Below are 13,511 nucleotides of genomic sequence, written 5' to 3'. Positions count from 1 at the left end.
GATCAACCGGAACCGGGAACAATCTCCATAACACACGATGTACTCGTTACATTGTAAGAAGAATGGCATCAACGCTAATATTTGTCTGTTTCTTTCTTATTCTGTTTCTCAGTCCGTATCCGATCAGAAGGTGGATCAGCACCAAGAGATGATGTCTGCAGCCCTGATCGTCAGCGGAGAGCCCCTGAGACATACATTTAAATGATAATAAACAAACAAATATATATTATAAAAATACACAGAGAAACAATACATGCAAAATTAAACTATATATTAAAATTATAGCAAATTAATAAATCATATAAATGAAAAACTTCAAATAATGAATAAAATACAAATATAACAAATACATTAAATTATAAATTAAAATGCTCCATCGGGACAAGACCACGGGAATCAGATAAGCCCTTTACACAATCTGACATGGCTGCGGTTGGAATTGAACTGCGGGTTTCGTCTGGTCAGAGGAGAACTGGCCCCCCGACTGAGCCTGGTTTCTCCCAAGGTTTTTTCTCCATTCTGTCTCGGAGGGAGTTTTGGTTCCTTGCCGGTGTCGCCTCTGGCTTGCTCAGTTTGGGACACTTAATTTCTAGCAATTATCGTCAATTTGGTTGCACAGATACTATTTAAACTAAACTGAGCTAGACAATGACATCTCTGAATTCAATAATGAAATGCCTTTGACTGAAAATTGAGTGTTTAATCTTATCATTATACATTACTGACACTCTATCCTCCAATTTGATACTGTTAAGTGCTTTGACACAATCTGTATTGTTAAAAGCGCTATATAAATAAAGATGACTTGACCTATGTGTAAGCCAGGTTAAAGAGATGTGTCTTTAATCTAGATTTAAACTGTTCCGGAGGCAGACACACTCTGTCAGTGTTAGGTAGATTGTTCCAGAGTTTGGGTGCTAAATAGGAAAAGGATCTGCCTCCCGCAGTCGATTTTGATAATCTAGGTATTATAAAACGACCAGAATTTTGAGAACACAGCGGACGTGGATTACTATAATGTGATAAGAGCTCGCCCAAATACTGAGGAGCTAAGCCATTCAGGGCTTTAGAAGTAATTAACAAGATTTTAAAATCTATTAAAATCAAGATTTTAACATCTATCCGATGTTTGACATCACTTCAACCCATTTTGTTTTAGGCTGAACACAAACTTCCTGAAAAGGACATTAAAGTATAACTCCAACTCTTTTTTTTTTTTTATAACTTCAACTCAAGTTTCAGTCCTTTTAATTCAGTTAGAAAGCCATGCCATGATGTATAAATATTATATTGGTCATACATACGTCTTCAGAATAAATTATAAATTCACAATGTCACCAAATGTGAAATTTGGAACACAGTGAAATGCAAAAATTATGCTAAGAAAAATGACCACTTAAAGCGGTGGAAGTCTCAAGTGTATTTTCGATTGCATGGCCATAGGAAAGGCGCAGTCAAACAAACTGAATAATAACAGTACACCTGAGCCTTGTTCAGGGAAAATGTTTACAATAGGACATCACAGTGGGTTGGGAAGATAGGAATAGAACATTCTATATGCCAAAAGTGGACATTTTGTCTGTTCAAGTAATGTCGGAAATATTGTATTTTATGAGTTGATCGCACATGAATCCAAAAACAAATTTGTACTCATGAGTTGGAAATTCAGAATTTACTTTTTAGACCCAAGTTTCTGAATTGGACATGTCAGTGAGAAAACATGCAGATGCTATGGATGCAGCATCTTTATTTAAGGTAAATTTATTCTATTTTCATTTATAGTAAAACTGAAGTGGAAAAATTTACAATTACTATAGAATGTACAGAGCTGTGAAACATTGTTTGCCTCCACCTTTATTTATTTTGTTTTTGTTTATATTTCATAGTAAATAGTTTCAGAAATGGAAACAAAGTCTAAAATAAAACAAAGGCACCCTGAGTAAACACAAAATGCAGTTTTTAAATGACAATGCTCCCATTACATCTGATGTAAACCAAATACCGTCAAACATGGGGTGGCTCTGTGTTGGTGTGGAGATGCTTTGCTGCTTCAGGGCCTGGCAGCTTGCAATAATTGAAGGAAACATGAATTTAAAATGTTTAAAATGTCAGAATTCAAGGGAGCAAGTCACATGGCTGATAGCTGTTGGATTTTTTTTAGCTTCAAAAAAAAAAAAAAAACTCAGGTTGCATTTGTTTTGTTTGTTACTGAAGCTGCGTACAGGCAGGGATTTATAATTATTATTATTTTTTATTTTATTTTGAAGGAAAGTGCTTTGAGTGCTTGCACACTGGCTGACTGAGTATTTCAGTCCACAAAGGCAGATATCTCTGATTATTAAATCTGTCATACCATTATCATTTTATCAGATTATGGGAGGAGTTTAGGACCAGTAAATGAAGTCGCCAAAGCCTATTATTTTACAACATAGCGACAGAAATTAGGCATACTGTGTTTGAATATTGAGCTAGAACATCTAACCTTCTACTCTGTTTTTCTGAGAGCTTAACCTAAATGTGCTAGCAATAGTGAAAAGTACTTTAGCCTTCAAATTAACTAATAAAAAAAAGACCAAAATAAACTTTATTTTTTTTAAATTTATTTGTTTACAGAAAGGAATAATCAGAACGGTTGTTGAGTATAACCAATCTAATTGTTGCACACTATCAAAGACCATATCAAAAATATAATGCCATGTTTCCCCTTAGCAAAGCATAGCTTAGGTATCAAAAATAAATCTACTAATGCAGCAAATCGTTCTCTCAGTGTTTGACTGCATTAATACAGTAGATTTATTTTTGATGCCTAAAATATATATAAACAGAACCTGGTGGTCTCTCCAATATTGAGAAAAAGCATATAAGCCAATTGCAGACACAATACACTAATATTTAAGCGGTTTAGCAATGCTTCACGATCAGGGTTGAAACACATTTGGTACACCGGGCATCAGTGATGCAGGAAATGGTACATTTCTTTCTGATAAAGAAAAAGCAGCCAACACATGGACTAGAAACAATGCACAGCTAGACCAACTATATAATCTTCTGCGTTTAAGCTCAAATATAATCAAAGTATAGCATGAGGATGTGAGTTTGCATGGTATGAGACCGCATTTCATAAATCGCACAATTAATCCAGGAGTGGTATATAAATAATTTTTACAAAGCAAATGTTAAACAAACAAACAAAAATACATGGTAACTGGTTTAAACTGTTAAAAAAATCTTGTTTGTTTAACAGAATACAAATAACAGACAAAATATTCTCTTAGAATTTTGTGATTTAGTTTGCTTTGTGCCTCATCAGCTTTTACATATTACTTTATTGCCTTTCATTAAAAAGCAAATAAATTGGCTCAACATAAACAATTAGCTTCAAATATTCAAATTACTGGTTAAAATGAAGAAATATCATCAGCACAGTTACATTCAGATATAGTCATAATTTTTATCCCAACAAGTGAGGTATGAAAAGAAGATGAGAGAGATAGTGACAGAATGGTCGTTAGTTTTAGGGTGCATGTCCAATATATGCATCTTCTCTGTCTTCATCTACTGAAGGATCTTCTGGGTCCCTCCTTTGATTGGCTGCTCTGTAAGTGGAAAAACGACTCATGAATTAAACATTTACATTCAAACATAAAACAAAGAAACCTGCACATGAACAAGAAGTTTGGAGTCGCTAAATCAAGATAAATATATAAACGTAATGGCGAGTCACAGGACCCTGTTTTAAAAGTGGTAGATCATATAAACAAAGGTTTGGAATTTTGTACAAAATGCAATGATCATTTGTGCCTTACTTACCTGCTAACATGTATGTTACATTCTGATGTATGCTATTATTTTTACAAAGTAATTACCAGGACATTGTAGGTAGGTTCTATAGCTCATTTAGCTTCTTGTTTTAGGCTTCATTTAATTTTGTTTAGTTTCTCATAGGCACCTACTCATTCATTTAGTGAATTTGAAAAGAAACTTGCTTAAATACCACGAAGTGGCCTAATGGTTAGAGAGTCGGACTCGTAATCCAAAAGTTGCGAGTTCGAGTCTCGGACCGGCAGGAATTGTAGGTGGGGGGAGTGAATGTCAAGCACTCTCTCCACCCTCAATACCACGACTGAGGGGCCCTTGAGCAAGGCACTGAACCCCCAACTGCTCCCCGGGCGCCGCAGCATGAATGGCTGCCCACTGCTCCGGGTGTGTGTTCACGGTGTGTGTGTGTGTGTTGGATGGGTTAAATGCAGAGCACAAATTCCGAGTATGGGTCACCATACTTGGCCGTATGTCACTTCACTTTTTTTTTTCACTTTTATAAAAATACACAATTAAAATAACACACTTTGAAGTAATTCAGTGGTGTTGAATATAAAGTATTCAAAATGCATGCAACACAACACGTCTCAGTTGGTGAGGAAGCACACAAGAGATTACCTTGGTTCCCCGAGCATAGAATGAGATGCTGCATCGGTATCTGACACTATGGGAACACCCTCTCAGGGCTCTACATTTACTTTTAATTTAGGAGCACTTGTGCTCCTAATTAAAAAATAAATAAAAAATATAGCTGCAAGCAGCGATGGTGGGCCCAAGCCGTCAGCGCAAACGCCACCCCGGGGGCATCAGGAAAACTGTGCCCAGCGGGCACATGCATTACAGTAACCCTCTGGCAGTCTGGTTTTGATGGATACAGCAATGAAAGGGTTAATCAAAACTTATCAAGACTGTGAGAGAGAGAGACACACACACACACACACACACACATACACACAACAATATATACAATTTTGGTAACACTTTCAATAAGGTTTCAGTTATTAACATTAACTATATTAATTAATATAACATTAATAAAAGCTATATAATTATTGTTCAGTCTCTCTTTATCCTCTCTCTCTAACACACTCTCTCTCTCTCTCTCTCACACACACACACACACATACATAAAGAACAATATGTAAATCTTTTGTAACACTTTAACAAGTTTTTATTTTTTAACATTATATAAGTTAAAGTTGTTAGCATGAACAATAATTTTATAGCATTCATGAATCTTGGTTAATGATATGTTCAAAATTGACTACTACATTGATGTACATTAACAATAAATTTTAATTAACAGTTACTGTACCATGAACTAACATATTGTATTTTTGTGTTAGTAAAAAATTATTTGTTTACATATGTTGTTCATACTTAGTTTGTTAGTTTTGAATTAACTAGTGTTAAAAACTATATTATTAAACTATACCAGTTAGCATGAACAATAATTATATAACATTTATTAATGTTAATTAATGTTAAGTTAAAAATGTATTAATACATTATTAAAATTTAAAGTTGTATCTTAACATTAGTTTATGTTCTGTGAATTAACATGAAATTAATATTTTTAATGTTAGTATTAACTAACATTAAATGAGATTAATAAATGATTTTAAAATATATTGTTCCTTTTTAGTTCATGTTAATTAATGTAATAACTTATGTTAACCAAAGAGACCTTAATGTAAATTGTTATCAATACTTTTAATATTCTATAACTATTACAAAAAAAAAAAAAAAAAAAAATTATATGTATATGTGTGTGTGTGTGTGTGTGTGTGTGTGTAAAAGAATACTGACAGTACAGAACATTTCAGCTGATTCTATGCATTATTTTTCATTCTGATACACAGACAGGCAGACATCAGGCAGTTCATGAGATTTAAGGTCATGCCTCCATCTGGTGGTCATCCTTGGTATTACACTCTTCACCTTTAAACCAATTTCAGTTATATTTTTAATTGTTTTGTGGCCCATGAGCATGATACATTTTTGAAACTAAGCATGTTTCCTCAGAATGAATTGTTATATTTATGTAAAAAGTTTTGAAGTGTTTGGAAACTGCACTTTAAAGATATAAGAAAATTACTGCTATTTTTTTTACTATTACTTTAATAAATCACCATTGCCACACCGTTCGAGATATCCTAAATCCGTCCGCAATTTAAAATCTTCAGTATATTGGCATCATGTTGACAAAGTTTGGTGTGAACTACTTGTTTCTGCTTGGAGGAGTATGAATTTATTTACAGCCTGTTTTCTTCAAAAACAAACATTAAAATAAAAATAGCCGACTTCCTGTTGGTCGTAGCTAATGACTGTAAATTAGAAAGTTGTCCGGCTTAATAAGAACAATTTATGTACCGAGTTTGGTGTCTGTAGCTAAAACCAACCTCCCCACTTTTGACAAAAGGTGGCGCTACAGAGTGCCTCTTCCACGCCCATTTATGAGCTTTTTCCGGAGTCTAACTATCATTAATATGGATATGTGTATTGAGTTTCATGGAATTCTAAGCATGTTATCTGCCTCAAAAACAACTTCAAAATCAACAAAAAAACTTTCAACTTTGACATATTACTATGGCAACAATATTTTAGATATCAATATTCCCTTCACAGTTTTACATCGGCCGTGTTTTGTCATTATTCTGATGAAGTTTGAAGCAAATCGGGTAAAAATAAGATGCTGAATTCAAAGCATTTTGAAAACGACACATTTCCTGGTGCCAGTTGGTGGCGCTATAACTTTTACTAATAATAGTCACATCTATTCGATCGGCATCGTACAATGAACAAACCCCTGATGTTTGATCAAAATCAGACAATGTATGTGGATGTTATTAGACATTTCCTGTCTCTCATTTTTCGCCATAATTCATCACCTCGCCACGGGCAAACCGTTCGAGATATCAAAAATCCCTCCGCAATTTAGCATCCCCAATGTCTTGAGATCATGTTCACCGAGTTTGGTGGCAATCGTATGGAAGTCCTCAGAGGAGTATATCAAATTCCAGAGCGTGTGCTTTTCAAACAGCCCTATATAGCCGACTTCCTGTTGGGCGGAGCCTATGACATAGAGAGCGAAAATTGTTCGGCTCAATGAGATCTATATGTGTACCGAGTTTCATATGAATACGTGCAAGTATGTGTGAGCTACAGATCAAGTTTTCAGACTGTGTTCTAGGGGTCGCTGTAGAGCCCCTGTGCCACGCCCGGGTCCCAGCCTCTGCAGCGTCCTAATGACCGCAGATTCCAACGTGTGTGCAAATTTTCAAGAGTTTTTGAGCACGTTAAGGCCCCCAAAAATGCCCGGATAGTCTTACTGGCTTGGGCCCTAATAATAATCCTTAGGAAAACAATAGGGCCCCGCGCCATTCTGGCTTGGACCCTAATAAATTAGGAGCACAGTCAAAAAATTCAGGAGCAAAAATTCAATTACAGCCTTCCCATTACGAGGTAATAGGCCTGTTTGACAAAGTGATTTACAGGTGCATTTATTTTTAACTTTGTAATGGCATTTTTCTAACTTCATTGAAAGTGTATGTCAAATTCAAAAGTGTATTTTTATAAGCTTTTTTTCAAAATGTATAATTAAAGCAATGGAATAAGAAGAATAAGTTACAGATCAAATAAAATCAGTATTAACAAAATTAATTTGCACAGAAGCACACCAAAGTGGCATGTGAGTATATTTACAGACATTTAATGAGGCTCAGAGGTGGCATGAGTGCAATTAAATTCATAAATTCATGTTGAGATTAATGTTTTAAATATATCATCTTTTGAATATTCAATGATTTAAATAACTGAAATTATACTTTAAAAATGAGGTTAAACCTGCCAGTAGGTGGTGGCAATTAATCAATTTTATCACTGAATCATTCATTCAATTGATTCGTTTGAACAGCTGATTCATTCAGGAATGAAGCAAGTCTTTATGAATGGGTAACTGAATCATTCACTCACTAGATCCGTTTAAAAACGCATGTTCAATCATAAACGAAACAACGCTGTGCAACGGATTAGCTGTTTATGGGGCAGTCGTGGCCTAATGGATAGAGAGTCAGACTTGTAACCCAAAGGGTGTGGGTTTGAGTCTCAGGTTCAGCAGGGATTGTAGGTGGGGGGAATGAATGTCCAACACTCTGCACCCTCAATTCCATGATTGAGGTGAGACCCTTGAGCAAGGCACCAAATCCCCAAACTGCCCCCTGGGCTTGGCCACATGTCACTTCCTTTCCTGTCTTTGGCTGAAACCATTTTCATTGACAAAATAGAGCAAAATCAGGCAATGGTGTTATAGTCAGACAATGTACATTTATAAAATAAAGCTGATAAGAACTTTTTGTTAATATTTTACTGAACTGATGATCAATATCATATTTGCAAACTCCCTTAATTTACATTACATTTACGTTTAGTTATTTAGTAGACACTTTTACCCAAAGCGACTTACAATACAAAAAAAGTAAAAAGCGAAAGTCCAAAAGCAACTTAATAATCAATAAAAGCTGTCACTCATCTTAGTTCATCGCGATCTCACAAAGTTCCATTATAATCAATGAAGCTCTCTACACTGTACAATGAATCTTTATTTACACATTATCTACACTTTGTTTGTTATAATGAGAGGATTCGTGAGCTTGCAGAACTCCACACTACAGTGAGTGGATTCTTATTAACATTGCGTTCAAAGAATTAACAGATATGTGACCCTGGACCACAAAACCAGTCTAAAGTGTCAATTTTTTTAAATTGAGATTTATACATCATCTGAAAGCTGAATAAATAATAAATTAGGATAGCACAATATTTGGCTGAGATACAACTATTTGAAAATCTGGAATCTGAGGGTGCAAAAAAATCTAAATATTGAGAAAATCGCCTTTAAATTTGTCCAAATGAATTCTTAGCAATCCATATTACTAATCAAAAATGATGTTTTGATATATTTACAGTAGTAAATTTACAAAATAGCATCATGGAATATGATCTTTACTTAATATACTAATGATTTTTGGCATAAAAGAAAAATCAATAATTTTGACCCATACAATGTATTTTTGATTATTGCAACAAATATACTCCAGCGACTTAAGACTGGTTTTGTGGTTTTGTGGTCCAGGGTCACACATGTCAGTGATACATTACTCAACTCTGAGAGTAAAAGTAAAACTCAAAAAGACGCAAGTAGAAACATTTGAAGCTCCCCTCAGTGCAAACACAAATATGCTTGTCAGGGGTGCATTTCCCAAAAACAACTATGGTCGCAAGTTCCGTCGTTACCAATAGAGCTCAATGGAACTAACGACCATAGTTAGCTAATGATGCTTTTGGGAAATGCACCCCAGGTCAGTCGCACTGGTGTTAAATATTTTTTCATAGAAAAAAAATCCATTGCTGTTCATATGTGTTAAAAGAAATTCATATTATACATCAGGGACAGCATGAGGGTAATTAAATGATGGGTGGAGTACCCTTTTTAACTTTTTAAACAGGAGCAACATACCATCAGAGATGGCTAGAAATGGACCAAGAGAGCAGCCTTGTGCATTTGACACCCTGGCCACCTGGAAAATTTAGGCAAAGACTGTGAGTTCACTCCAAGAAACTAATCATTAATGTTCAGATACAATTACTGTATATAAAAAAATATATATATATATGTATATATATATATATGTATTCGGTGGTGATTTGGCCTTTGTGTTGGATTGTTTCCTAGCTCCGGTGCAGAACTATGGGCGGGATTGTTATAATCTGCATCCAAGAAGACTGTAACCACTAGGGCTGGGTTTTGACACAAATTTCATGATTCGATTCGATTCTCATTCACAAGCTTGCGATTCGATTCGATTACCAATTTGATTCAATTTGATTCAATATCGATTATTTTGGATATATATCAGGTACAGTACATGCCAAATTTTCTCAAGGAAATACAAAATCTTTCAACTAATGCTGTAAAATATACATGAGAGTCAGTTAGTACTACATTACTATAATATTGAAGGTTAAAACTGACTGATTTGTTAAAATTACACTTAATGAAGTTTTTAAAATAATAAAGTTACAATTACATAATAATATTTCTACTTCAATTCGTTAAAAAACAACCAAAAAACATAGTGGTGGCTGTATTCATAGTGGTGATGGATTTATTCAAGCATAAATTAAACATTGAAGAACAGTAACATTTATAATGAATGTGTTATATGGTGCATATATTTAGCAAAATGCCCCTCTCTACAGTTTATGGTCACCAAGTATGTTTTTCTGAGGTAAATGTGACACGTGTGGCTATGAACTGTAATCCGTGCTGCGAGTGTTATTAAACTCATCACGGGGTTCAGAGCAGAAAATGCTCTCATGATCCTTCCGTGTGTGTAGGGGAGCATAAGAAGCGAAGCAGAACTATCTAAAACAGTTTGGAGATTGAAATAATTTTAAAAATAAACAGATGTGTCTCATTTTAAATAAACACTAAAAACCGAGATGACAAATTTACTTCAGCCAGAAATTTAGCCTACTTTCGCAGTGGTGTTCAGCGATATCTTCAAAAGATTTTTGAACTCTGGCACATTTTTTTCTCTATATAGTGATGATATGGCAAGGAAATAATAGGAAATTTGTACATTTTGTTATGCTAGCGTGTGGAAATGTTTAAATTATGTAGTGATACAGTTAACCCCACATTTGTGCCCCACATGTGAAATGCTTTTTTTGTGTTTCAATATTGGTAAGTAGCCAAATGCATATGAAGGAACGAAAACAACAAACTCTTTATTAGGGTTGGGAATCGAAAATCATGTCGCTCCGCCCACCTACAGCAGATCTTATTGGTGTAGATGCTTGAGCATGAGCATTCTTTTATATACGTTTTTATGAATGATCTATGCTGTTTGGCTGTACTACAGAAATATTAAGTGCTCACAACAGCGATTTTAGTTAGAATCAATTAGCATTTGTGTGTGTTTTTTTTTTTAAACTTATGACAAATTAGTTAAGATTAAGTTCCTATCAAACACTTGGTGGCGGCATCTCCGAGTACTTCGGGCAGAACAGAGCTGTGTAATATGTGCGGCTCACGAATTAAGTCTGGGGAACAAATTCTTAATTCGTGGCCATGATATAGTCCTACATATGCTATGGCACGTTAAATTAAGTCAGATATTATTGCACATTTCACAGTACACGAAGCAGAAATACTTTAAAACTGAGCAGTTTTAGCTGGGTGATGTTGATAAAAATGATCCACTGTTTGAGATTCAGCTGTTTTCTATATTTATATGTAGCCCATATTCATTATTTTAGGATTGGTGGATAAGCACAAACTTAGGATATGATGATAATTCACTGTAGTTCAGTAAGACATAGGACAAACCCACAAATGGTTTTATTTCAAAGAACAACTGCGGTGACAAATAAGACAATAATACCAAATAGCCCATCAGCGTGAACTGTGGTTTTATGTGTGGATAATGGGAATAAAAACCTTAAAATTAACAAAACTAAATTTAGCATATAGGCCTATTTTAAATGTTTTTGTTTACTAAAACAGCTATTATTAAATCTGACCAATCGAATTAAATATTATTATTAATGTGTATTTAAGCAATAAATGTTCATATATTTTTATCTGTAACATTTTTATTTATACTGTTTTATAAAAGGTAAAGGTAAAGGGGGAGGTGTTGCTACAATTTATAGAAATATTTTCAGTATCTCTCAGAGGTTGGGTTTCAAGTATAATTCGTTCGAAGTAATGGTGCTTCATATAACGTTATCCAAAGAAACAAGTGTTAATGATAAATCCCCTGTGATGTTTGTACTGGCTACTGTATACAGGCCACCAGGGCACCATACAGACTTTATTAAAGAATTTTCTGATCTTCTATCGGAGTTAGTGCTGACTGCAGATAAAGTCCTAATCGTTGGTGATTTTAATATCCATGTTGATAATGACAGAGATTCGTTAGGATCAGCATTTATAGACATTCTAAACTCAATTGGTGTTAAACAACACGTGTCAGGACCTACTCATTGTCGAAATCATACTCTAGATTTAATACTGTCACATGGAATTGATGTCAGTGGCGTTGAAATTTTGCAGCAGAGCGATGATATCTCAGATCATTATCTAGTCTCCTGTATATTCCATATAGCTAAAGCTGTAAAGCCAACTTCTTGTTACAAATATGGTAGAACCATTACCTCTACCACAAAAGACTGCTTTATAAATAATCTTCCTGACTTATCTCAGTTCCTCAGCATATCCAATAGCTCAGAACAACTTGATGATGTAACAGGAACTATGGACTCTCTTTTCTAGCACTTTAGATGCGGTTGCTCCTTTACGCTTAAGGAAGATTAAGGATAAGAGTCCAACACCGTGGTATAATGAGCACACTCGCCCTAAAGAGAGCAGCCCGGAAAATGGAGCGCAGCTGGAGGAAAACTAAATTAGAGGTATTTCGTTTAGCTTGGCGGAAAGTACCCTATCCTACAGAAAAGCATTAAAAACTGCTAGATCTGATTACTTTTCGTCTCTTCTAGAAGAAAACAAACATAACCCCCGATATTTATTCAATACAGTAACTAAATTAACGAAAAATCAAGCATCAACAGGTGTTGGCATTTCCCAAGAGCATAGCAGTAATGACTTTATGAACTACTTCACTTCCAAGATCGATACTATCAGAGATAAAATTGTATCCCTGCAGCCGTCAGCTACAGTATCGCATCAGATAGCGCACTATAGACCCCCTGAGGAACAATTCCACTCATTCTCTACTGTAGGAGAGGAAGAATTGTATAAACTTGTTAAATCATCTAAACCAACATCATGTATGTTAGACCCGATTCCATCTAAACTACTAAAAGAGCTACTTCCAGAAGTCATAGATCCTCTTTTGGCTATTATTAATTCATCATTGTCATTAGGATATGTCCCCAAAACCTTCAAATTGGCTGTTATTAAGCCTCTCATTAAAAAACCACAACTTGACCCCAAAGATCTAGTTAATTACAGACCGATCTCAAATCTCCCTTTTCTGTCAAAGATACTAGAAAAGGTAGTATCCTCACAATTATATTCCTTCCTACAGAAAAATGATATCTGTGAGGAATTCCAGTCAGGATTTAGATCGTATCATAGTACTGAGACTGCTCTCATTAGAGTTACAAATGACCTGCTTCTATCATCTGATTGTGGTTGTATCTCTTTATTAGTTCTACTGGATCTTAGCGCTGCGTTCGACACTATCGACCACAACATTCTTTTGAATAGACTACAAAACTTTGTTGGCATTAGTGGAAGTGCCTTAGCATGGTTCAAATCGTACTTATCTGACCGCCATCAGTTCGTAGCAGTGAATGAAGAGGTATCATATCGATCACAAGTGCAGTATGGAGTACCTCAAGGCTCAGTACTAGGGCCGTTACTTTTCACGCTCTATATGTTACCCTTGGGAGATATTATCAGGAGACATGGTGTTAGCTTTCACTGTTATGCTGATGATATATTTCTTCATGCCCGGTGAAACACACCAAATTGAGAAACTAACGGAATGCATAGTCGATATAAAAACTGGATGACGAGTAATTTTTACTGCTAAATTCTGAAAAACAGAGGTGTTAATTATCGGACCTAAAACCCCACATGTAACCTAGAACATTATCTA

The 13,511-nt window shown here is 35.1% G+C and overlaps 1 protein-coding gene across 3 annotated transcripts in view; it reads right to left on the bottom strand.

The window, feature by feature from the left end:
• Positions 1-2,578: 2,578 nt before the first annotated feature.
• Positions 2,579-13,511, bottom strand: part of trim44 (tripartite motif containing 44) — a 40,569-nt gene continuing 29,636 nt past the window's right edge. For all 3 annotated transcript variants that reach the window (XM_058767076.1, XM_058767078.1, XM_058767077.1), the window contains one exon: positions 2,579-3,596. In XM_058767076.1, the coding sequence (XP_058623059.1) occupies positions 3,515-3,596 (82 nt within the window). In that variant the 3' untranslated portion in view covers positions 2,579-3,514. The remainder of the gene's footprint in view (positions 3,597-13,511) is intronic.

Source organism: Onychostoma macrolepis, chromosome 25 (assembly GCF_012432095.1).
Source record: "Onychostoma macrolepis isolate SWU-2019 chromosome 25, ASM1243209v1, whole genome shotgun sequence".
Lineage (NCBI taxonomy): Eukaryota > Metazoa > Chordata > Actinopteri > Cypriniformes > Cyprinidae > Onychostoma > Onychostoma macrolepis.
The sequence above is the reverse complement of the archived record's forward strand: the minus strand, read 5'-3'. Positions and strand labels throughout refer to the sequence as shown.